This window comes from Nothobranchius furzeri, chromosome 14, assembly GCF_043380555.1.
Source record: "Nothobranchius furzeri strain GRZ-AD chromosome 14, NfurGRZ-RIMD1, whole genome shotgun sequence".
In the NCBI taxonomy this organism is placed as follows: Eukaryota; Metazoa; Chordata; class Actinopteri; order Cyprinodontiformes; family Nothobranchiidae; genus Nothobranchius; species Nothobranchius furzeri.
In genome coordinates, this window is record NC_091754.1 from 16,823,648 (window position 1) to 16,849,484 (window position 25,837).

General features: G+C 40.1%; 2 protein-coding genes across 3 annotated transcripts in view; one reads left to right on the forward strand and one right to left on the reverse strand.

The window, feature by feature from the left end:
* Positions 1 to 108: 108 nt before the first annotated feature.
* Positions 109 to 18,915, reverse strand: znf148 (zinc finger protein 148). 2 transcript variants are annotated; one of them, XM_015975336.3, is made up of 7 exons: positions 18,786 to 18,915; positions 11,890 to 12,266; positions 9,434 to 9,559; positions 9,203 to 9,326; positions 9,032 to 9,115; positions 8,833 to 8,951; positions 109 to 5,761 (listed from the first exon to the last, which is right to left on the reverse strand). In XM_015975336.3, exons 2-7 carry the CDS (start codon positions 12,241 to 12,243, stop codon positions 4,124 to 4,126), a joined length of 2,445 nt encoding a protein of 814 aa, XP_015830822.1. In that variant the 5' UTR covers positions 12,244 to 12,266; positions 18,786 to 18,915; the 3' UTR covers positions 109 to 4,123. The 2 variants fall into 2 exon arrangements, with proteins under 2 accessions (XP_015830822.1, XP_015830824.1); XM_015975338.3 differs by lacking the exon at positions 18,786 to 18,915 and adding an exon at positions 13,123 to 13,159.
* A 496-nt stretch (positions 18,916 to 19,411) lies between these two features.
* The window catches only part of LOC107390240 (polyprenol dehydrogenase), a 49,275-nt gene continuing 42,849 nt past the window's right edge, over positions 19,412 to 25,837 (forward strand). The window contains exon 1 of the mRNA XM_054747033.2: positions 19,412 to 20,396. The gene's annotated coding sequence lies outside the window, so the exon portion shown is untranslated. The remainder of the gene's footprint in view (positions 20,397 to 25,837) is intronic.

Below are 25,837 nucleotides of genomic sequence, written 5' to 3' on the forward strand. Positions count from 1 at the left end.
AAATTGCATCCGTATCAGCAATGGAAAAGCCATTATCGGTCGACCTCTAATTTGGATCCAACGTAGCCACCGTATGTACAGTCTATGGTAGCCACACACAACTCAAGCTCACATATTGTAAATAACTTTATTCATAATGACACATTAACACACAACAATTAAAACAATTTAATCAGCTTACAAATCATAACATATTGCAATAGTCTACTCATTATGGGGTTAATTAACTGATTAATCAGCTACAATTAAAGCTGCACATTCACTCCAGTCTGAGACCATGCAAATGAAACTAACCTCTGACAAAAACCATAGAGCCAATCAGAGGGCTTTCTTGTCAAAGTGTTTTTTTTTAAGTACAAAATTTATTTTCCAAAGCTCACACTCTCATCTATGACCCAAAGATCTGGACAGAAACGACTTGTGAAGCGATAAACCAGGGTAGCAAGAGTGACTTGGTTTGATTTACTATACACATCAGTGCCTTAAATGACAGGTTTCAAAAATATTTTCATAAAAAAAATTAGAATACAGATCTTTTTACACAAAACAAGGGTCGATTTCAGCTTTTACAAGGACACTTGTGGTCAGAAGACTTGACAATAGTTGATTAAAAGGTAAAAACGACAAAAGAACTGCTCACGTAGTTTATGGATGGACACTCATGCACTGTAACATTCTCAAATTTAACAAAAAAAAATTACATAATTTACAAAAGGAGAGTAACTTCTGTGTTGTGCTTCCAAATATATTTTAAAATTAAACAAGTAAATTTCCTAATCCAGCCAAACTTGATGTGAATTTGAGCTGCTCGGGATTTAAATCCCATTTAAAAAGTCTGCGAAGAGACTTTAAAGTGCCGTTCTTTCTCTTCTCGGGACACGGCTATCCAGACGCTGATTCTGTCTCTTCATTTAAATCTATAAAATGCTCAGAAACTCAACTGTCTTCCGCTGACAAAAAGTGTCTCTTGCACGCAGCTTTTCTCCTCGCTGATAAACAGTACTTTGCAGAAAGTGAAAATATACAACATATTTACAGCAGGATACTTTCTATACATTCTAGCGGGAATGATTGACGAGAAAAGGGTGATCTATGTAGAGCTGTGTGTTCCTGATTGTCAGAGATGTCAGAATGAATTTACAACCAACAGACATGAAAAATTCTGCATCACTTCTGTATTATCGTGTTTTAAATGAACCTGAAAAGCAAGAAAGCGTTAGAAATGAAAAGACACACTGATTAAACGCCTTTTCCTTTTGAGAATCAAATCCCCCGCCCCAGTTTCAAAAACAACTAAAACATGATAGACAAAATTAAATAAAGCTCCCACTTATTACAGAACCAACTATGTGATTGTGGTTTTTGTGCAAGAGGAATTAATACTCTTAAAGGGATATTCCACCCAAAAGTGAAATTTTGTGCGTTGACATATTTCCCAAAGATGGACAAGTGGGGAAGAAACATTCCCCTGACCTGGCAGTCCTTCTTTAGCTTTAGCTTAGCATAAAACACAGTGAGTTAATGGGAACAACTAGCATTGAGAAAAAAAAAGACCTTAAAATCACTCAATATTAATACGAATTCTGCTTGGTGATCTAAATAATCATATTGACTGCATGTCAAAATCAAAAGTAACTTGAAGGAATTAGACATTTTAGACTTGGGACTACTTTATGACAAAGCACAGCTGTAAGCTTTTGCCAAAAGGCACAAGGACATAAACGTCTGTAACCATCTGAACGTTGCTTGCCAACCGCTGAAGCCTGATTGCTTCTTCGTCAACTCTGCAAAGGAGAGACGCGCATGCAATGACGGACGTTTTGCTCTCTGACTTTTTCCGCCACCTGGGGAGTGTTGCAAAGCAATTCCCCGCCAGGATAACAGAGGGCGTAGCGCTTTTCTGTGTCATGCTACAATTACATTCACATATTTAGTCCATGATAACGCATTTACGAACGTGTTTATACTTCAGAGACTTTATAACCAAACTAATTTGTCCTTCATTCTCCCCCACGACTTCATGTGGTCGCCACCTCTAAACCCACGTTTGCCATCATTTCTGTCCACGAATAAAATGTTTGCTCCATATTTTTGTTCTCCTTCAGTCACAGGGGAATAAATGTTCCTTTTTTCAGACTTATGTGACACATTCTTCAATCTGTTCCAGACCTGCCACTAAATATCTTTTTACTTTTTGACGGGACAGTGGTGGTGCTGTTGACAAATTTACAGGAAGTGTTGTCCTGACCATACACAAGCTTTTAGTCTCTGTCACTTTCGAAGCTGTGCTGTCATGAAATGTCGCCTGTAATTTGTTCGTGTTACCTTTTTTTTTCACATGCAGTCGATATGATTAATTAGGCCACCAAGCAAAATTGGTATCATTACTGAGCGACTTTAAGGACTTTTTTTTCTCACAACACCAGTTGGTCCCATTCACTAACTGTTTTATGCTAAGCTAAAACTAAATACTTGTGCAATACTGGATATGCATAGAATGTATGTCCCTTACTGCATAGTTCTGGAACCCAAGTTATTCATTTTTTATTTGTAGTTTTTAGTGGTCGAAGGTTACAATACTAGCGTACTGCCTATGTACATGTACTTTTGTTATGATTTTTCTCCAAATTACTCTCATAAGCGTTTGTGCTGCTGTAACAAGTGAATTGGGATCAATCAAGTCTAATCTAGTCTCTTCTATTGTAAAGGAGTACTGCCGGGTCAGGAGAATGACTGGGCTGCTTACAAATTGTTTTGCCCCACTCATCTTACTCTGGGACATTTGTCAATACACAAACCTTCACTTTGGGTGGAATATCCCAATAAAAAAAATAAAAAAATAAAAAACTGCAACAATGTGTAAAAAAAAGAAGTTCTGGAAGGAGAGGCACAAAATTAAATAAATCAAACTCATCTTATTTCACAATGTGCTTTTGTATGATTTCATAAAGTGAAGATGGGTAGATGATTGTTAAGATTGTTCCATAAACATTCACAAAACTCTACTAACTACAGAATAGACGCTTTTATTTAAGCAAAGCTTAATTTCAAGCTGAAATTTAACCTAATTTTCCCAAACGTTTCCATTAAGTCTTGGTAGGTTGGTCCATGACTGTCTATGATACGTTCCCTAATGAGACCAATGTGCAAAAAAATAAAAAATAAAATAAAAGGAAAAAGTTATCCTGCAAATATTATTTATTTGCAGCAGTTTGAAGCCAAAATTATATTTTGGAGTTGTCAAACGAGGATCAGACACAAAGTGTGACGCTTTTTGAAAGTCTTTTTAGACCCTTGTGTTTGAATAATAAATGAAACAGCCCACATCAGACTTGTACCCTTACACACGTGCAGCGGAGGTGGGAATAAAGTGACTAAAATGTAAAGTGAAGAATGACTGCCCATTTGAGCCTGGCATCTTTAAGAGCTGCAATAATCAGGTCTATTGAACACAAAATAAGTTCTTCCAAAGATAAACCGCACGGGGAGGTAGCAAAAGAAAGACCAGAGGGGCGTGCATACACCAATAACATTATGACCACTGGTGCACATCCCGTAGCTGCTCTAAACAAAAACCAAGCAGGAAATTGGTGGCACCAAGGAAGACCCAAAAGAACATTAAAAAAAAATAAGCGTTTGAGTCGTTTTTGACCAAATCGTGAATGGTCCAAACTCTTTTGGCAGATATAGTGGAGTGGGTTCTGTTCTAGATAAGGCAAGTTCAAGAATTTGGGGCTGACTGAAATTTTAAAGTGGTGAAATTGCATTAAGCAGCAGAGGTGACACGATCGTTTATCGAGCAAGGCAAATAGACGTTAAAAATAAACTCTATGGCGGCAAAGGTGTGAGAATATTCATGAATGTTTTGCATTATACTTTCCTCACATAACCTCCTAGTGTACATTCCAGAACAAGAAATGCTTTCTTTTCAAAGAAGAAATGACTCTTATTCTGTTTAGATGAGGTTTGTGTACTACATAAAAAGTTTCACGTTTAAAAGAAGAAAGAAAGACGTTTGAGGTTTATCTAACCACTCTGATGGAATTCCTTTTGGCAAAACAAGACTGATGAAATAAAGTGCTGCTAAAATGATCAACCGAGACTAAATCTCCCCCACTTTTCTTCAACCAAACGATTCACTAGTCGAAACATCAGGGGAGGAGTTCAGCTGAGACCTGGTCTCTGTGATCCGACCTAAAGGGAATTCTGAAAAGTCCGCACTGTGTCCTCGAACGCCCACTTGTCCGTTGGCAACAGAAAACTGGGAGGAAGATGTAGATCTCGACGTTTGGAAATGCGATTTGAAGTTCTGATCAAAGGAGCTGATCTGGTAAGTTTGCAGGATGCCTTGTGAGGAGTCCGTCTTTTTAGAAGGCGAGACCTGCTCCAGAAAATCCTCGTCATCAGCGGGGGACACAGCTGACGGGGGGGTGGTCTCGTCACCTGAAAATGAAAACGAGTGCTGGGAGTCTCCAACCAGTAATCCGAAGTGGGGCTTTTCTAGAGTGGACCTTAATGGAGAGCTCATTCCTGATTTGAACCTGCTTGGGGAGGAAAACTGTTTCTCCGTGGAGAACAGGGGTTGTCCGGCTAAAGTGGGATTTTCCGAGACCAAGCTGAGGCTCTGGCTGGTCAGGTAGCTGTCGTTCTGACTGGTCCTCTCCAGAGCTTGTTGGAGGAATTTGGAATATTCTTGCAGTAGACTGACTTTCTCAGTGGGGGGTTGAGCCTGAGCACTAGGAGTGCCGAGACTCTCCGCTGGGCTGCTTTCTGAAACGTCCGAAGAGTTAATGGATATGCTTGAGGTCACTTCTGTATCAGCAACGCTAAAGGAAATGTCTGATTGGCCGTTAGCTTTGTTGGAGTAGTGGTCCAAGAGTGTTTGAAGAACCTCATCGGGCAAAACACTTTTCTCATGAGCCGCCTTAATCTCGGTGCTTATTGGCTGGGGCTCCAGGATGGTGGCAGGTACAGTTTCATCAATGACTGTTGACACCACGGTTTGTGTAACAGATGGCTGAGAGGAGATGCTGCTCGTGTTCAAGCTATAGTCACGGTTATTGTTAGCCACAGCAGCCAGAAGGTAGCGCTTCTTCTTCAGAAACTGCATGGCGTCGTCGTAGTTTGTGCTGCTGGCTGCTGGTTTCACCGGCCCTCCTTGAAGAGTTTCGACTGACTCAAGTTCAGAGCTGCCTTCGACGTCTAAAAGGCCTGGCTTATCCACGATTTCAAACGTGTACGGCCCCACTTTGTCGTTTTCCTCAAAGGAGGACAAAGATGGAGGCAAGCACGGAGAGGGGTGCTCACTGGACTGCTTCAGACTTCTCTTGGTGACTTTTTTCAGGACTATTTTAGGTGGAGTTGTTTCTTCTGGTGTCATCTCTCCATCTTCATCTTGGCTTGTCGTTTCTTCAGGAAGGTCCATAGAGTAGTCTGCGATATACTCATGTTTAACCTTGGAGGACACCGCGTACAGAGGTGCAATTTCCATTTTCTCTGAACCCTGCTCCTCCTTCTCCTGGGCTTCTACAGCAAACGCGAGACTTTCTGCTTGGGACGAAGCAGAAGTGCCTGAGCTTTTTTCGGCACTTTTCTGGCGCTTCTTCTTAGTTAGAGAGCACTCTTTGGGAAGAAATGGAGACCCTGAAGAATCTGCTTCACGTAAAGGTCCAGCTTTACCAGCAGCCTTGCTCGTCTTCCTCTCTCTGTTTTCGTGACACATTCGCCTGTGTTTTAAAACCCGGTCTGTTCTGGAGAAGTACTGCGGACAAAAGACACAAAATGAACATTGTGACAACACGAAGTAGGTAATAAATGAAATACCAGTAAGTAAAATGGCTTGTTTGTTATTGTTTTATTGATTTCAGATGAAAAATCTGGAACATAACCTTAAACATCATACTTATTACCGCACCTTTAACTCGCTGGGGTTTGACTCATTTTGAATTTTCCTTTGTAAGAAAAAAAAAAAACCAAAACAAAAAAAACACACACACAACTACTGCCTTATGTGGTATCAATCTTTTCAGCACAACCTGAACTGGATGAATTTATACATCTTTTATCTTTGGACATAAAGGAATTGTATATTGGACCTTAAGTCGCTCAAAAACATAAAATCCGAGTTGGAAAAAAAGTAGTTTTTTTTATTATTGTGAAACCCACAAACATGTATGATGAATGTGTTTTATAAATTAGAATGGAAATCTAGACTGTAAAGTTATACAAAAATATATATGAATAAATATAGCAAATAACACATTTTTAGACTGTTATTAGCAGGAAAATGAAAGAATTTTTTCATTTGTCTTTGTACAATTATTTACACAAGTCAAAAAGATGCCCAAAAATATACAATTGTGCAAAGATAAGTTACAATTATGCTAATTCCTTATCAATATTTGAGCAAATCTTTACTATTTACATAAGAATAGAATGTTTTTGTTTTCCAAGATAACTCAAAGTTTATTTGTGCCACTCCAAGAAGGTGTTCCTGTCCACTAAGCAGAGGAGCACATCAGGCCTGGCTTCACCATGTACGAAAAAAACTATAGAAAAGATCATTTGAACTAAAGGAGGAATAGCTGAACTGTTTGTCTCCATGGCTAGAACCTGCTTGCTCTTGACAAACCTTTTAGTCCCTCTCCTGTCTTACAAACATCACGGAGGGAGCGGGGCTTTGCCTGGAGACGGAGAAACAACACAGGTGCGGTACGGTGTCGGTGCAAGATCGGCTCGGGGTCCTTCGACTGCCAATGACGTCAAAGTACGGCAAACCCACTCGGACAAAATACACTACACATCTATAATGTTGGAAAGAATTTAGCAGTTTTGTTATTAAAATAATGTTTCTTAAGACGTAAGTTTGTGTTTATAATTGGTATTTGTAAAATAAAACACTATATTTTATTCATAATGTTGAACTCCCCTTTGAGTACATCCCTTGAAGGATCATAGGTATTAGCAACACCTGTGAAATTGTATTTGCAGGAAAGAAGTGTGTCCCGTTTATTGAAGTATTTTTTGTTTAGAGTTTTTGACGTCTTGTCCATGCGTAGTTCAGTTACGCTCATAGCTGCTAGCCAAAACTCTGGAGTTAAAAGTTTTCTGGCTTTACTAAAATATCTGTCTGTACTTATTTGATTGATGGTAGTTTTACTTTCTATTAGACTCCAAATGTAATCATTTGGCACGTTTCTAATTCATAATTTGTAATAATGTAATCGGTGATATTAGCATTAGCATTCCTATGGGTTTTTCCATGTATATTAGCATTGCGCTAACCACTCGCTGCCAAATTGCAGCCTTTGCGACTAGAAAATCTCCTTTTGTCACATCGCAATTTAATTGCACATGCAGTTAATCGTTCAGCCCTAATATACATGCAGCTCTATGCTAAAAGTGTATTTTCAAAGAGGTAAAGATGGATTTCTTTGTAAAAGTTGTCCATCTTTCCAAATGAAAAATTTGCCTGGACCAACGTACCGTGATAACAACGTAACGTGATTTCGTAACTTCCATATGGTTCATGTTCAGCCAATCAACTACACTGACGTCATCGGCAGTCAACGGACCCCGAGCCGATTTTGCACCCGAGCAGATCTTGTGCCGACACCGGCACTGCTCATTCCTCTCTTTGAGCAGCTTCTTCTCTAACTGCCATGACCTCATCTTCCTTGTTATGACCCAGCTTCCCATTTTCAGTGTCTAAGAGGAAGGATGATATGCCACATTATCATCAAAGCCCTCAATGTGGCGTCAGACTCCAGCTGCGAGTCTCACTCTCCTGTCTTCCAGCAAAAACACAACTGAGCTGCTGGGCATTCATCTTTCTCATCCTCATTTATACCTAAAAAAACACACTCAACTACACATGAATCATCTTTTTGTCACAGATCGCTCCAATATCTAAAGTTTTCCATTGATGTGTCTCACAGCTCACTGTGCTCGTGACAGCTCATAATTGCAGTTTTCACAACTCCTCTGACTGTCTAAAAAAGGGTGTTTCTTTAGTATAACTCCGCTTTTACCAGGACTATTAACAACATTTAAAAACTGGGGTGTAGTTTATAATCTCCTTTTTAAGCCTGGATTGGAACTGAGGAGGCGGAGTCTTGCAGCTACGGCATCCCAAATCAGACCTGTTGAAAAGACGCGGATTTGCGTCCATAGACCCCAGAGGGTAAACCCGGCTTTCCACAGGAACCGTCAGCAGCACGTTACTGCAGCAGCACGTCATAGCCGCTGATAGGAACTGCTGTGGTCAACAGAACCTTTTCCACTGGAGCCGTCAGCAGCGCGAGTCGGCCGCGTCTCAGGAGCAGCATGTCGCGGCCTTTACGCGCCGGTTCTATTTTCTACGCGCGACGCCTGTGAAACGGATCAATTTCGACATTTTTGGGGAAGGAAAGACAGGAAATCGGACGCGGAAATGGAGAGAAGCTCTCAAGATTTTCAGAATAAAGAACGTACTGCCTTCCGGTTGCTTTACTTTTCAAAAAGTTACTAACTGTGCGTCCCCGTGAGAAGTTATCACCTAGCTAGCGGTCTCCTTTGTTTTTCAGGTCCGTATTGGCGATTATAAAACGGACAGAACATAAAACACAAACCATGTTGTAGTTTTCTCCTGCTTGTTGTTGTGTTTAGTGACGAAGTCACTCGTGTGACTTCGTGCTCGGTCGGTGGCAGCTGCTCCCCTGCTGCTTTGCGTCTCGTGGGAAGGGCCAAGCAGCAGCTTACGCGAGCAAGACGTGCTGCTGCAGTAACGTGCTGCTGACGGCTCCTGTGTAAACCCGGGGTGAGACTAATTAGATGTAAACAACAGTCTGATACCTGGTGACAGTAGTCGCACTGATAGGGCTTTTCTCCACTGTGAGTCCGCTTGTGTCTCTCCATGTGGTACTTCTGGATAAACCTCATCCCGCATTCGTCACAGCGAAAGGGCTTCTCGCCTAATCGATACGGCAAAAAAAAAAATGAGAGCAAAATGACAAACTCCTCATGGAAACCTCCTGTACACTTAGTCACCCACCTGTATGGATCTTCTCGTGTCTCTGCAGAAGGTATTTCTGGATGAAACGCATGTCACACTGGCTGCACTGAAAAGGCTTTTCACCTGTAGTTTGTGACAAACAAAATCATCCATCATCTTTAAATAAACAACATTTCAAATGAATATTTAAAAACAAACGGTGTTTCGTACCGGTGTGAATGAAGACGTGCCTCTGTAGGTGGTAGTTTGTTCTAAACGCAGCGTTACAGTGAACACAGACGTGACATTTGGGGTTCGGGATGCTCACGGACCCATCATCACTCATGCCAAGAATCTACAACCGCAAACAGCAGATAAGACGTATGATAACTTTTGCAAGTAAGCTATTGAGAAAGATGGAAAAAAAAAAACAGTTATTGTTGCGATTAAGTTGGTACGTACCTTTACAGGTGATCGCTGCTTCCGTTTTTTCTTCTTGGGACTCATCGTCGGGTCCTTAATTGCTTTTTTGTCCTTCTTTATGTGGACAGCTGGGTCAGAAAGCTTCAGCTCCTGTTTGATGCTCAACTGCAAAAGCACAACCGTAGAGAGTCAATGCATTTAAAGGTGCAATATGTAGCTAGGTTGACACCCGGTGGTCAAATTTGGTTACAGCAGTCCATTTTTCTACAAAAAAGGTACTATCTCACTTAGAGGTGTGAATCGTTACTAGTCTCACAGTTTGACTACGACTATTGGGTCAATGATTCTATATATCAATGCATCATGATTATTTCATAATTTAATTTCATTGATAAATAGAAGATGTCAGAAATTTGCAGTTTTTTATTATTATCTAAAACATGACTGACAACCTGCCATCCTCCTAAAGTGCAAAACATTTTAAAAGATTTAACAAAGTAAAAAAATATATATATATCTGTTTTCTTGTTCAACAGTCACATCTCAGGCTGTGGGGAAAACATGTTCAGCAGATGCTAACAAAATCTGAAACTCTACAGGACATGTCTTTAATTTAGCTTATCTGCGATGGACTGGCTCTCTGTCCAGGGTGTACCCCACCTGATTGCCCATTGACCGCTGGATACAGGCACTAGCCTCCCCCACAACCCTACATGGACAATTTCGATGCATCAATTGTTTGAATATTATATTCAGCTGTATCTCACTGCTGGTCCCTGAGGTTCATGGCTGTTGCCAGTTACAGATCAGCACCAGGAGATTCTAGATAACAAGTATAGACAAGTCACACATTGTAAGTTGATAAGTAGAAAACTACATGGTCATAGCCGGGGTTAGCATTCTTGGATGTTTTACCGTAGGGAGCACTTACTACACTTGTAAACGGAAGTATGCCTCCGGCATTAGAGGGGCTTGCTGACTTGCCTGTTAATATAGTTTGACTAATTAAAGGAAGTAAAGTGCCACTATTGACTCATTATTCACTTCACACATACATTTGACTGTAATATCGAGTTGTTGGTAATTGCTTTAAAATCAGCATTAGCATTGTTAGCTCAACGTTAGCCTCTACTCGAGATTAAAGTAACACAAAAAGATGCCGTGGCTTCTCAGGTTTACAAGAAATAACTCATAGGTTGCTTTGGTTCTTCAAACAACTCTATGACACTTTTTGCCTGCCGGTGTCGAATTTCAAATGACGGCGCTGCAGCGTTAGCTCAGCGCAGACTCTGAAATTTTGTGGGCTCACTGGTGTAAACAGTAACTACGTGCCTCTTTTGGTTGTTTTTTAGCAAGGAGAAAAACTGATAACCCCACAGCTGAGCAGAGGCCATCCAACATGACTGGGACATTAAGTCTGTTTTGTGATTATTTCTACATATTGCTCCTTAATATGACTTACTATATTCGGCACACTGGAAGTTTACAAATCCAGCAGGTGGAAATAAACAAGACTAGGGCTGAACTATCGTTGTCAGATCGAAATTGCACTTTCAAACAACACCGTCATGAAATCAAAGCTGTGATTGTTTTGCAGCGCTGCTGACTGACCCAAGGTCTGTTGTGTCAACTATTTTACACATTCAGGGATTCCTGTGTTTAAAAGTGTTACGGCGAGTGCTGGAGGATTACGGGCACCCAACGCTTGAGTGGAAAGAGCAGCAAATTCATTCATTTTTCCGGGATTTGGGGGGGGGGGGGGGTTCTTTTCATCAGGCTTCTATGGCAGATATTGACAATTGCAGTCATCTGTTGCTGTGGCTCATTTTCTGTCCCTCACTCAGAAACCGTTCATGAGTGAGGGACAGAGAGGCTAATCCACGGGCTTCCTGCAACTGCAGAAAGGGATTTACCATAATATCACTTTGTGGACTTGAAAGTGCAACTTATCTTCTTTTAAAAACTGTTTGATGACACATTCGTTGCAAAGTTAAGTTTGTTGAAATTAAGCATGTAAAATGTTTCTGCATTTGGAGTTGGTGTTTTTGTGAGGAAAACATCCAGGCCACATGCATGTATGTAGTTAAACCCAGTAGACAGCAATTCTTACCTAATCTTCATCCTTGCATGATTGCGGGTGACAGGTTTTAATGTTTTGATGTCATTTCCTGTCAAGTTTACACATGTTTCTGTACCGAATAATGTGCTGAAGCTTGATTGGAACAAAAAAAAAACACGTAAATCTAATTGAAATTACAGTCGAGTCTTTTCCTAAAATCGTTGAGCCCTGAAGAAGACGATGCTCAAACAAAAATGCGAGGGTGTCTCTACGTGGATTAAGAGTCTCTGGATGGCAACATCAGCTTATAGAGTATCGGAGAACTCATTTCAAAGCAGCAGATGGATTTAACATCTCTCAAAACACATTTACAAACACTCAAAACACAGCATGTTCCAAAAAGAAGCAAATCACTACACCCCAAGAACAAACTCACTGGCATATGAAGCAAGCATGGCAACTTGTTGGTGAGTTTAAGGGGGAAATGCACCCCCATCTCACATCCCCCTTCCTCTTCTCCACCTCCACCATTCTTTGTCACCTCCTCCTGCATCATCAGCTGCTCTGGAGGGACCAGGTCATGAGTGACCAATGAGCTTCCGGTCAAATCATCATCATCCTCATCATCGTCATCCTCCTCGGCCAACAGAGGGTGGTTTGCCAGGGATCTTTCCCCGAGGGTCATCACCACGAGTCCACCTCCAGCGCCCAGACTTATTCTCCCTCCTCCGTCCATCGCCCCGCTGCTGCACTTGAGCAGCATACCCTCCAGCTTGTCCTCAGCATTCATCTTACATCGAGTACTTCTTGATTCTGTAGAAATCAAAAGAGGACAATGTCATCAAGTAAACATGACATGGTTCTGGAAGAATTTAGTTCGATGTAATAAAAAGGAGCAGAGCCAGATCAGCAAAGAAGATAATTGAGTTAATAGTTAATAAACAACCCTGCTTTCTGATTAAACTGGACCCAGAATAATAATGAATCTAGACTCCTGATCCAAGCCCAAGGAAAGACAACAGCTGTCTAACTGAACAGTGGGAAGTATGAACTGATTCATGTTAGGTTTAAAAGAGACCTAGAAGTGACCTTTATTTTTAATGTATGGGGATGAATAAAGGTGGCTTAAAAATTAGATAAATAAATGTTAAAATATACATATATATTTATTATGTGCACAAACTTCCATGAGATGTGTTCCCAACAAGTTCGTTGCCTAATGTCAACAAATACCAGTGTTTATGTAACGTTGTCAGTGTTTGTTCCCCTAATCTTATCTTATAAAATGAGCTGCACCTAAAGTACCGGAAGGCACAGAAAAAAATATCTGAATGAACCAAAATAAAGTGCAATGACCCAAAAAAAAAAAGCCTAATATGTTTGGTTATTTATTTTTACTTAATGTCTTGGAAGATTTATACATATTTCAATAAAAAACAAGGTATGGCCAGTATAAACAAGTCATATATAATCAGACCTCGAGTCCCAGGTAAGCAGCGGTAGCAATCGGTTGAGCTCAACACAGTAAAGCTAGCTAATGTAGCATTTGTGTACATTTCAGTAACGGGTTTAAAACTATAAAATACAGACTGAACCGGATTAAATGGGCCCATTTTCAACATGCGTCATGAACAATTATAAGACAACGACAGCGGATGTAAACACTCACTGTGTTACACGGTGTATGAGGCTTAAGACAAGTTAGCCAGCTAGCAAACCGCGCTTGTCAAACATCGCCATTCAAAGATCTGCAGCAGGAAGTGGGCTCGACTGTGTCTTCAAAATAAGAGACCAATTGAACTCGGATGTGAATAATTGTGCACATTGTTCTATAATAAAAAAGAGGCTATTAGATTTTTGTATAAAATTCAAATTATTAAATTTAAGTTGATTTATAAACGTATGTAGCCCAAAGTGCTCAACAAGACTTAAAAGAGTAAAAGCATATGAGAAAACGTTTCTACAAAGGGTTTACATTTTTTCCACATTTCTAATAAGTAATTTAAAAAAAACACTAGCAAACTAAAAATCAACCCATGCCATGTTTAGACACTGGATGTTACTATAAAAATCACAAAAATAACAAGTTTGTGAAAGTTGCATCATAGGAACCATTTTAACGTAGGACAGTATAAAATACTAGTTTTGAGTGAAACGTAATCTTAAACTAAAATAAAAACCTGAGAGGTCTCATCCACTGTGTTCAAAAACATGGCCAAACAACAAAGTAAAAAGCAGTGAATTATCTTGTGACCTTTTGATCTTTGGCTTTTACTGGGTGTCGGCCAATAGTCTCCCTCTTGTGGGCATTGGGTGACATTACAACAAGATTAATGCCAAAAAAATAACACCAAGGTAAAATATTTTATAAATGTCTCAATTTAAAACTGTCATTAAAGAAACAGAAAGTTAAATTGTTTTCTAAAAAGCTATTAATGGTTGATGTTTTTTCTTATCAAGAAATTCAGAAAGTGCTAAAAAATTAATACAAGCAACAAAGCGTAATGAAAGCAAAAAACAAAAACAAAACAAAACAATAGCATCATTTCATCTCACATAAGTCACGTTTTTCTCCAGCTAATTTATTGTACTGGGTGCTGTAGTTTTATACAACTACTTTTTAATTTTCCTAAATATGTATTAATCAATCAATTGATCAATCTAGCATGCATGTCTTTGGTATGTGGGGAGAATCATGAGTACCCAGAGAAAACCCACATAAGTATGGGGAGAACATGCTACCTCCACGCAGAAAACCTGCAGCTACTGGGGCCTCTGCTCTTCCTCCTCTATCTGCTTCCTCTTCAGCACATCCTGAGCTCCTTCAAAGGAATCTCCTACCATCTTTATGCAGATGACATCCAACTGTATATCTCCTTTAAGTCCCGTGAGATGTCTAAGCTGCAGCTGTTACACACCTGCTTAGACTCTATCAAAACCTGGATGGCTGGGAGCTTTCTTCAGCTGAATGAAGATAAGACTGAGATCCTCATCTGTGCCCCAGACAAGCTGGTTCCCAAAGTCAGAGACTCTCTTGGTCAGCTTGCTACTCACACCAAACCTTCTGTCAGGAATCTTGGCGTGACATTTGACCCAGCTCTCACCCTGGATTCTCATGTCAGTTCTCTTGTTCGCTCTTCCTTCTTCCATCTCAGGAACATTGCTGAGTCCCATTCTGTCCCTCTCTGAACTTGAGACAGTTATCCACACCTTCATCTCCTCACACTTAGACTACTGTAACTCTCTTTTCACGTGTCTGAGCAGCACCTCCCTGAACCGTCTACAGGTGGTTCAGAATTCCTGTGCTCGGCTTCTGACCAAGTCCTCCAAACACACCCACATCACTCCTCTTCTCCCCCAGCTTCACTGGCTAGCAGTCAACTTCAGGGTTCATTTCAACATCCTGGTTCTGGTCTATAGGGGCTTACATGGACAAGCACCATCTTACATTGGTGATCTTCTTAGTCCCTACACCCCCAGCAGGTCCCTGAGGTCCAGTGATCAAAGCCTACTGGTTGTGCAGCGCACCAGGCTAAAGACCAAAGGTGACAGATCATTTGCTGCTGTGGCCCCCAGACTCTGGAACTCTCTCCCCCTGAGCCTGAGATCAGTGGACTCCTTCAAAAAGCAGCTGAAGACTCACTTGTTCAAGCTGGCTTTTGTACGACCTTCTTCACCACTCTCTTTATTCTGCTCTCCCCACCTATTCCACCTTCCTCAGGACCCACTGATTTCCCTCTTTCCTGTTCACTCTCTCTCTCTTTCTTAACATTTTTTAATCGCAATTGCCTATTTTTGCTCATTTTAAATACATTTTTAAACATTTTCTAAATGATTTTTTATATTCTTACATTTTTTGTTTTTGTGAAGCACCTCGTGATTTTTATCTTGAGAGGCGCTATAGAAATGATATTTTCTTCTTCTTCTACAAACTTGCAACCGTCTTGCTGCAATGCAAGAACAAACAGTACCACCATGTAACCCACACTGTACCATCCCAGCTAAGATCAACAATTGATAAGACTTCTTAGACATGGTATTAGATTTTCTTCTTCCGTCAGAAAACACTAACACTTCTTTGTTGTAATATATCAGAAGTTGTGAGAGAACTTCCAGCAATTCTAAGCAGTTAACAAAATGAGAAAATTACTACTGTAAAAAAGGTCAGTAAAATATACAATAAAACACTGTCAAACTCCAACGGTAATGGAGCGTACAACCAAAAACTTCATTTTACCGTATTACATAGATTCAATAACCGTTAATTGTGAGACTGGATAAAAATGTGTTTTTTACTGTAATAAAATGTTGAAATTATAATTATTTTCAGTGAAAATAAATAAATATACATACATTTTACAATTAAAAATTGTAACATTGAAAATGTCTGAAAACCTTAAATTTTACGGTATCATTCAAGTAAAACTACATCTTTTGGGGTTGTGGACATTGGAATTCACAGTATAAATCTGTAGATTTTTAAGCAAACAAAAACATTTATTTTTACAGAAGCAAGATGTTAAAAATAGGGTCCACCGTAATAATACAACCAATAAATACCATAAAAAAGCAATTATCATCAGTAAAAGACATTACAATTGATAGTAAGCTATCTTTAATTTGAAAAATCTGTACATTAGTAGGCTTATAGGCCTAAAAAGTTAGGCCTGCAGTATATCATTGTCAACCTTCTGATAAAAAAACATCAACAGCAAAATATGTTTAAAATAAAGTCCATGGTTGTAAATAAAATTGATTTCAATAATCTTTTTCAATTGTTATTTTAAATCAACTTTATGTTATGTTTCACGCCATATTATCAGACCACCTGGGTCCACCTTAAAGAGCAAGTCACATCAAAATCAACCTTTTTTTAGCTGATAACTAGTATAAATGAGTGTCTAATAGTGTTGTAGACATGTGTAGCTATTATTTTTGCATTCTGATGCATTTTATTTGAAAACTAAATTCTGTCTAAAAACGTCAGTCTAGCACCATCTCTAGCTCAAAAGTATAGAACACGTTTATTTTGAGTTGGTTTTAGCCAATGGCTAACAAGAACGATAATATATATGTAAGACAAGTACTACGCACTACGTAGCAGCTCTGTGGCTGTTAGGGTTGCCACGGTGTGAAAATTTAACCTCACGGTTATTGTGACCAAAATTACCACGGTTTTCGGTATTATCGCGGTATTTTTTTAAACGTGCTACATTTTCACACAATTAAATAAACCCTGTATGTCAGGAAACATTGTCCTCAGTTTGTGTCTAAATTTTGCCTAAAATGTGTTATTTTGTAATTATGTTGTTTATTTGTTTACATTTTTTTCCCTTTAGTCTTTAAAATACCAATATTTGCCCATAACTTCTTATTTTTTGTCTGTTTGATGTCATCATTTTAAAAACATTAGATCAGATGATACTCAGTACTCAAGTAGCCTTCTAATCAGATACTTTTTTTTACCCTTACTTGAGTAATAAACCCTATATCATGAAAATATTGTCCTCGGTTTGTGTCCTTCCAGTGAGCTTTGCAGATGTGGGGAAATGTCATCAGGCAGTAATCATTGTTAAATTCATAATTATTCTCGGAGAGAGACCAACTCTTATCTGCCCCTGGGAGCCCCGTAATGCATAGCGTCATTTCAACATGGCGGTGTCTGCGACACGGTTTATATGCAGGTAGCGGCGCTGCGGCTGCTTTATATAGCGACTCGTTGCATTCTCCCTCAACCCAAATCCTCGGATCACACATTTTAGCTAAAACGCTAACGTTAGCTTGCCTTGCGTTGACTGTAGAGTTGTGGGTGATGGTCACGCAGATGTGTCATGAGATTTGAAGCATTGCTGCCTTTCACAGATACTTTTTCTGCACATGCTGCAAACAGGATAGCCGTCTTCTATCAACTGTCCCTCGGCATTCTTCAAATATCCAAAACATGCCTGCACTTCCCACTTTGTCTTCTTTGAGGGATAAAAAATGTCCTGAGCACTGCCGTCTCCTCGTTTGGCCATTATTTCAGCTTTAGCTTCAAGAAAGTTTTGGTTGTAAACAACAAAGCGCGCATGTGCCGCCGGCAACTTCAGCAGATGATACGGTGGCTGGTAAGGGTCACAGCGCCTACACCGCAGCCACGGTAATCCACCGAGATAATATAGTTTTTTTTAAAACAAGACAGTTATTATTATTGACAACTTTTTTTTACCGGGGTTTACCGCTACACCGGTTACCGTGACAACCCTACCTGATCGGTCTGCTTTGATCTATTTTGAAAACTCCGATCAAAACCGATAGGGGCGCTATTGGCCGATTGGGATCAAATGCCGATCCATCCGTGCATCCCTAGTAAATATTATAATTTTTAACTGTAAAAATCCGTAAAAAGCTATGTAAAGTTGTGGGGTTTTTTTTACATGAAATTACTGTATAAATGACAAATATATTCGTTTTTTTCCTACCATGATTTTGGTAAAAAAAAATAAACATTGTCTACTCTAAAATGTAGGATTAGAAAACCAGTATACCGTATTTTCGTTAATAGATTTCACATGTTTTTCACATTATATTCCTGGCAACCACAGCTGCTGGTATTTTACCTTAAACTTGACAGTTTTTTTTTTCTCCAGTGCATCAAATGTGATGCAACAAAGAGTAACAACCAAAATTATTGTTACTGATAATACACTTAAATGTAAATGACAGTAACCCAGCCCAGATAAAACACAAAATAAAGATGAAAATAACAAATTAAAGAAAATTGAGAAGCCATCTGAGACATAAAAATTAAATAAAAAACAAATAAATGAATCGTAGGTGATTTGACAGTTTGAACATTTTTACTGCTTTTACTTCTTTTCATCCAAATGATTGGTCAATTTTATATTTTGAAATGTTGAAAAATTCGTCAAATTTGTCTTGAGCCACACCAGCGCATGAGTCTTACTCTGAAAGGTCATACAGGAAGTTACGTTTCACCTTGAGACACTTGATACATTTATGGCCTGTTTGAAGCTAATTATATAGCCGTCAGCGAGCAGTTTACAAATGTATTCATTAGTGTCTCTGAAGTGTAAATTTTGAATTGATACATTACTTTAATAACAGCAATGGGCTTGAGTATGTGGACGGTTTTAAAATAAGCCTTAGCTCCTAACAAACGACGTAAATCACAACTTTCGTTTGCTCGTTTCACCAAACTTAACAGAGCTATTAGCTTCCCAAGCTATTCCGCTCCACAGGCCACTGATATGCTATCTCAGCCAGCAGCAACACAGTCGCAGAGCTTAGAGGACATACATCAAACACTAAAAACTAATAGCTTCTGCTTACCTGCGTGGATTAAAGCCGTTTAGCTGCCATAGCTATTATGCGAGACTACAGAGCAATGATGGTGACCAGAATAATCAAACACACCATCCAGTTTAATGACGGCACGGAAAGCTTGCGGGTTGCCGCCATCTAGTGGCCAGAATGAGGAAGTTAGGTAAACGGTGAACCCCCTGCTGATGCCACTGATTCAGGTGGCGACCCACTTCTAAAATAAATCTACCGTGATGGTTTAACAACCTGGATGAGTTCAGCTGTGCCTAGTCTTTTCTTTTATATATTTTATTAAGTTAAGGTGACATTTAGAACACAAAAGTAAACTAAAAACAAATAAGAAACATTAAACAAGCGAATTTCATACATTAAATATTAATTCAATTAACGCATTTAGTTAATGTATTTTATACAGCTAGCAGATGAATATTCAAATATATGAATTTGTAAAACAAATAACGTACATCAATGCTGCAAACCTATGTTCTCCCTGTTTTTGATTTGATTGACCCTTTTATGAATTTCTTTCTAGTCTATTAGAATTTATTTCTTTACTATTTTGGTAGCGAATCGTCTTTTTCAAGCTTTATCAACACTTTTCATCAACAGGTTGATCTAAAATTTGCTATAAGGGAAGATAAAAACGAAAAATGTCCTCTTAAATAGCCGCGATTTCTGATTGTAATTGGTTCAGACCAAATTTGAGAAAAATATTTATTTTCTGCAGCGCTGCAAAAGGACTTGAGCGTTTCATGGCTTCTTGTTAAATCTTTCTTGTTGCATGGCTTGGGGCGTATACGCAAAAAAATCTAAACATGTTCAGTTACCCATCTAGATTTGACTAATATCCTTGGACTGACAGATCTAAAAAGGGACGTGAAGGGTGATAATAAGATGATAGCCTGTCACGCCAGCCATCACACACATTGGCGCGCGCAGACGGCGCTGTGAGGAATACTAATCAACCCGTTTGCCGTCAAGCGCTGCAGCTCGGTGCGCAACTTTCCATTCACGTTTTTTTTCCCTTCCTTTTTACCATTCTGTGCGTTTATGGCGCTTTCGTCTTTGAGCCAAGCGCCGCAGTAACCACTTCTGTCTCCATCATCTCTGGATCTTGACGTGCGACAGGCTGCTGGAGAGTCTGGGTCAACGAGGAGAAAACCCTCTACACCACCGCCTCTAGAAAGGGAAGCCCCCACGCGTTGCTCGCCTGGATCTCTGGGGTACACTGTAGAGTACGCGGTGCGCACGTGCATGCGCGGGGGACTTTAAGTGTGGGTTTGTGTGTGTTCGTGCACGACAAAAAGCTCCAGGCTTCGTCTCCAACAGTTGCCACCGCGGAGAGAGGAGGTGGAGGAGAGAGGCTGCAGACTGAGAACGGACGGACGCGGAGCCCCATGCCGCTCCGCCCGGCTCTGCTCCTGACATGCAGTCGCTCATCTCTCCGGTGACCAAGGCCATCCTAGTAGCGCTCTTCATCTTTGCCATCCTCTTGATCCTCTATGTGATCCTCTGGTACATTTGCAGAGACGTGGACTGCGACCACGGCATCTGAGGATTCCGTTAAAACGAGAGTAACTGGATTACAACAGAGGAGCCCTCAGAGTCATGTCTCACCCTGTAAGTCCTGTTATCTCCGTGTTTGTCCTGTCTCTTTCACTTCTACGTGCTTGTCTGTGAACGTGTGCGTCTGCGTTTGTGTGCGCACACACGGGTTCTTGCCGCGCGTAATGGTTTAAAGGAAAGGAAAGGTGATGACCGCTTGTCTCCACCGGAACCCTCACAACAAATCTGAGGAGAGCCCCACAAAAAATCCTCTCTGTTGACAGCAGTCATCCATCGCAAACGCTGCGTAAAGCAGGCACCTGCTGTTATGTCTCCGGGAGGGAAAAAATCTCTAAGGTGAAACAATGTCATCAGGGGACTAAGCAAACCGGTGTCAAGCGGCACGCGCGCGTGGGCTCTCGGTCAGAGAGAGGAGAGCGGAAACTGGCGGTGACATTGCGGTAAACAACGTGGATGTCCCTTAAGGTCGAGAATGACAATATTTACCTTGTGTTGCAACACACACACACACACACACACACACACACACACACACACACACACACACACACACACACACACACACACCATATCTGCAGCATTAGTAACGGGATTATCTCGCTTCCTGCGCTTCTTATTCCAAATCTGTTTTGTGCCATGTTTTTTTCTTTTCTTCTTTGCGTCATTATCGCCAATTCAGCGCTAATACTTTTTACGCATAGCGCACATTCGTTCCCCATGACACGAAGCTTGTTTCATCCAGTCACATGTGGAAATGAGATTTTTTTAAACACTCTGCACTTTGCCGTGCCTAATGAGCGAGTGAGTGACTTGTCCATATTGCAGGCATGCTGCCCCCCCCCCCCCCGCCCCCAACCTGTCACATAATGCATAACGATTTTTAAAATGAGCAGCATGAATTGTTTATCTGCATCTAAACCCTTTTCATCTGCAGATAATTAATAAATTCCTCTCCTTCTAAAGCAGAGATTGCAAAGGGCACATCAAGGACATGCTGTTTTTTATTTAAGCTTGCCTGCAAGTGAGGAAAATTGCAAATATCTTTTTTTTGGTTGCATTTTTCATTTTCTCTGTGGCATGGATAAGAAAAATCTTGATGCGACAAAAGAAAAAGAAAAACAATTCCATGATGGAACATCTCTGACTTGTGCTTGCTGAGTGATGATGACTTGTCTGCCGCCCACACTGTACTTAACCTACTTTAGTTTATTATAGAGCACAACAGGAAAATGAATCAATAAAACAAACAAGAACATGAAAGAAGTTTGACATTTTGGCCAAAACAGAGACTGAAGATATTAAACTTTCTTATTTTGAGCCGTTTCACTCTCTGCATGATACAGGAATCCTCCAACCTCCTAAGATGCCGAGGACTCTCCTCCATGTGAGATGCAACCAGCTCACACACATAGGCTGGAAATGACCATTGCAGGAGCAGAAAGGTGTACAGAAACTGCTCCAGCTGAGGTCCGGTGTCCTGGATTATGAAGATTGAAACGACAAGCTCTGTCTCATTTACTGTGTGTGTGTCTGTTTGTTAAAAAAGGTTAGGCATGTGTGTGTGTGTGTGTGTGTGTGTGTGTGTGTGTGTGTGTGTGTGTGTGTGTGTGTGTGTGTGTGTGTGTGTGTGAGTGAGAGACAGCGTGGGAGGGGGTTAAACGCTGACATGCTCCAGAATTACTGATAAAACTGGAGCAGGAAAGGCTCAGCGGGACTCAGCATGGGAGTCAGTCAGCTGTGTGTGTGTGTGTGTGTGTGTGTGTGTGTGTGTGTGTGTGTGTGCACAAAATTCACTCAAGTTTAATGAAAATGTTTTTCCTCACTAAATAGATGTAAACAGTCAACGACACCTGCAGAAGGGCGGTTAATTGCCTGTGACGGATGTCTGTGGAGCAGATTTCACTCATTCCTTTTCTCATTTCTTTGATCATTTGATCATTTCTTTATGATCGTGTCCGAGATGCTAATGAGGTGTGAGAAGCAGGAAAGTCCTTTGAAAAAAAAAACACATTTGCCTCCTGTGACATTTTTATGCTGTAACTCAAACTAAACTTTGTCTATACATGCACAAACTTGTCCAAAGCAGTGAAGAAGAATTAAAGCAAACTGGATTTCCAGAAGATATTTAGTTGTTGTGAAGTGTTGATTTAAATGTGTAGAATAGTTCTAGTTGTTGTTGCTCATAAAGAAAATTTGATTATCTGACCTCAGATTTTTGAGTCTGCCCCAAAACAAACAGAACCTCGTGAAATTCTTGATTGACATCAATAAAAGTATTTACAGCAAATGACAGTTTAGTCTAGTCAAGAACATGCAGACAACCAAGAAGCAAAGTAATCAAAAAGGCAAAAGGCACTGAAAGAAAACATAAAATAGTGCCTAAAAGATTCAAAATCCCCACTAGCGGTGGAAGAAGTTTTTACATCAGTTTAAGTACAGTCAAAAGGGTAAAACGTTACATAAGTACCGTAAATGTAGAAGTATAGAAATGTTTGACTTAAGTAAAAGTATTGAAATACATATTTTCAAATGTACTTATAAATACGGTCAGGCTGGGGGGAGGGGGAGAGGGCCTTCTGGCGTGGAGAACAAAATGGGTTGTCAGTCTCCATCTGAACTAAAGTACTTTTACTTTTAAAAGTTTTTTAGAAAATGTAGTGGAGTAAAAGTAAAACATGGGAAATTAGTAAAGACACAAAAATAGTCTCATTTCTTAGTCATGTTGGACGGAAGGTTACATTGAAACAGATTTTAGTGTAAGCCATGTTTGGGGGTTGGCAGTTATTCTCCTTTTAAGAAAACTAAATAGGGACATTACTGTTTACAGTCTGTGAGCTTGTGAGGTTGCTGAGTCTGAGCCAAGCTAATGCTGCAGTGCCTCATTTGTAATTCGACACAGATAGACAACAAGGTCCAGAGTTGTTTAAAGAACAGAAGACACTAAACAGGAGTGACCCAGAAGTTACTTCTTGTACCCCGAAGAAGCCACGGCATCCTTTGGTTTTACTCTAATATGAGGTGAGGAAGGCTAGAGGCTAACGTTGAGCTAATGTTGAGCTAACAATGCTAACGGTGAAGAGTCGGCTCTAAAAATATCTTAGGCTTTGTCAATCGCCAACAAGTTGATATTACAGTGACATGTATTTGTGAAGTGAAGGAGTTAAAGCTTCTTTCCGGAGTAATTCTCTTGTCCGATGGCACCATCTAGTGGCTGACAAGCATATAACACAAAAAATCTGGTGCTCTTTTTGTTTAAGATTGCAACTTCACGTTTCTGTTTATTAATGCGCTTTTGTAGCTGACAAACAGAGCTAAAACACGTTATTTTACAAGTATTATTCTCATGTCATGTTGTGTTCTCAGATATTTATATTTTAGAGACTTACTGGTCCATGAAAAGTTTATCAACTCTGCATCAGCCGAGGTTTTACTTAAATTTGAAGCAGGCAAGCGGTAGTCTAACGCTATTGGTTAGCTCTGGTCTGCGCTCAGTTTCCTATTGCACGGAGCTCTGCGTAGAAAAAAAAAGATGTATCGCTTACAGTATATCACAGTACATGATAAGATATTCACTTTTACGGATTTCTGAAAAATCATACATCATTTCTGAAAGGGGAACACTCCGGAAAGCAGCTTTAAGTGCTCATCAGCTTAATATGTCTCATCTTTGCTTGTCATCTAGAATCTTTTTACCAACCATGAAACTCTCTGAACAGCAGTGAGAAACTAACATTTAGCTTAGAAAAATAGCTTGGTGTAACAACATTTGACCACAAGATGCCATTTTTACTTCATTTCTACATACTGCACCTTTAAATTGAGTAACAAAGTACTTGTACTAAGTCATATTCCATCACTGACCCCCCACAGTAAAGTACGGTGGTGGCAGTATCATGCATACTGTCCTAAACTGAAGTGAGTTATCATTAGATTAAAATCACAGTATGTGGTCTTCCTTGTTTGCACTTTCTTAAAAACAAAATACAATCAAATTTATTTGCAGATCATAAAACAAAATACTTTAAAAAATATTTCTAACATGTATGTTGAATAATTTTTTAAGGGGCAGAAGGGTAGGGGGTAGGCTGTTTTAGAACAATTTAATGTTAATGCACCTTGATGGCTCTACACTCAATTGAGAGTGAGTTCATAAAAAATGTAGTATAAAAAGTAAATTATTGAGGCTTTAAGCGGTGGAAGTGATTTGTTAGCCTGGTCCAGCTTTACTCTGGGCATAATCTACGTACAGAAAAGAAGTTTTGTCTGTGAGTTTCCATCTGGCACTAATTTATAACTTCATGCAATTAAAACACTCACATTTGTTTTGTTAAATGCTTTTCCGAGTAGAGGATCTGGTTCTTAACTACAGCAGTCCCTGGGTAAAAGGTGGAGGATGGGACACTTTGGATAGGTCTCCAGTCCATCACATGGCCATATAGGAATAAACAGCCAGGCACAAATGTTTAATAATAAATTCAGCAACAGCTTTATTTAATGAAACATTAAACAGGAAAAAACTAACTTACGACAGACTCTTATTCTAAAAATCGGCTTTTACTGATTTTTGTTTGTTTGTTTCAGGAACCAGAGGCAAGACTGAATCAGGTGTTTCTGGTGACCTGTTGACTATTACAGGACATCCTGTTGCACCTCTGAATTTTTCCCCCCTACATTTTTGGCTTGATCACGTGACCAAAACAGTTTTCTCACTGCAGGCTTGTTTAAAAAATGCCCACTACTATTAAATCTCACATCACCCCTGAAAGCAGTGGGGCCGAGTCAGGATGACCCAACATCACACAGACGTTTTGTCCTCGTTCTGAGGGTCTTAAATATGCTCTCACAGGAGCTCTGGAACACACACACACACACACACACACACACACACACACACACACACACACACACACACACACACACACGCACGCACGCACGCACGCACACACCTCAAAGCCATAAAAATAGATTGTGAGTGACTCAGCCGTTATGTAAAGTCCATCTCTGATGGGGCCACCCGAGGCTGTTTATGTCAGTTTAGCTTGACGGCGCGAGAGCTGAGGTGACACGTCTGCTGTGTCCGAGTTTCGATACACACTCAAGAAACAATACACACACTTTTTATTTTTCCCAGGAAGATGCCCGCAAGCACATTTTTGTCTTGCACTTCCTTCTTTTCTGAGTCTTGTCTCCCCAGTGTGACAACCCCCCACCCCCTCTAGTCCCTCGATGGACAAAGATGTGATACAGTCAGCGTAACGGACTCCCTCCAGCTCAAACAGAGCACATTATTTTCATTAGTAAAGACTGGGACGGAAACACCAAGTTAGACACGAATCACATCCGCCTTCCCTTTGGCCAGGTGGGCAGCCCAATTAGTAACGAGATCACCTGACTTAACTGAGGCTTGTTGTTGTTTAACATCACATTTAATTAATTAATGATCAGAGGTGATGACAGCTTCTTGATTATCGGTTTGGCATCTGTGAAAACTTGGT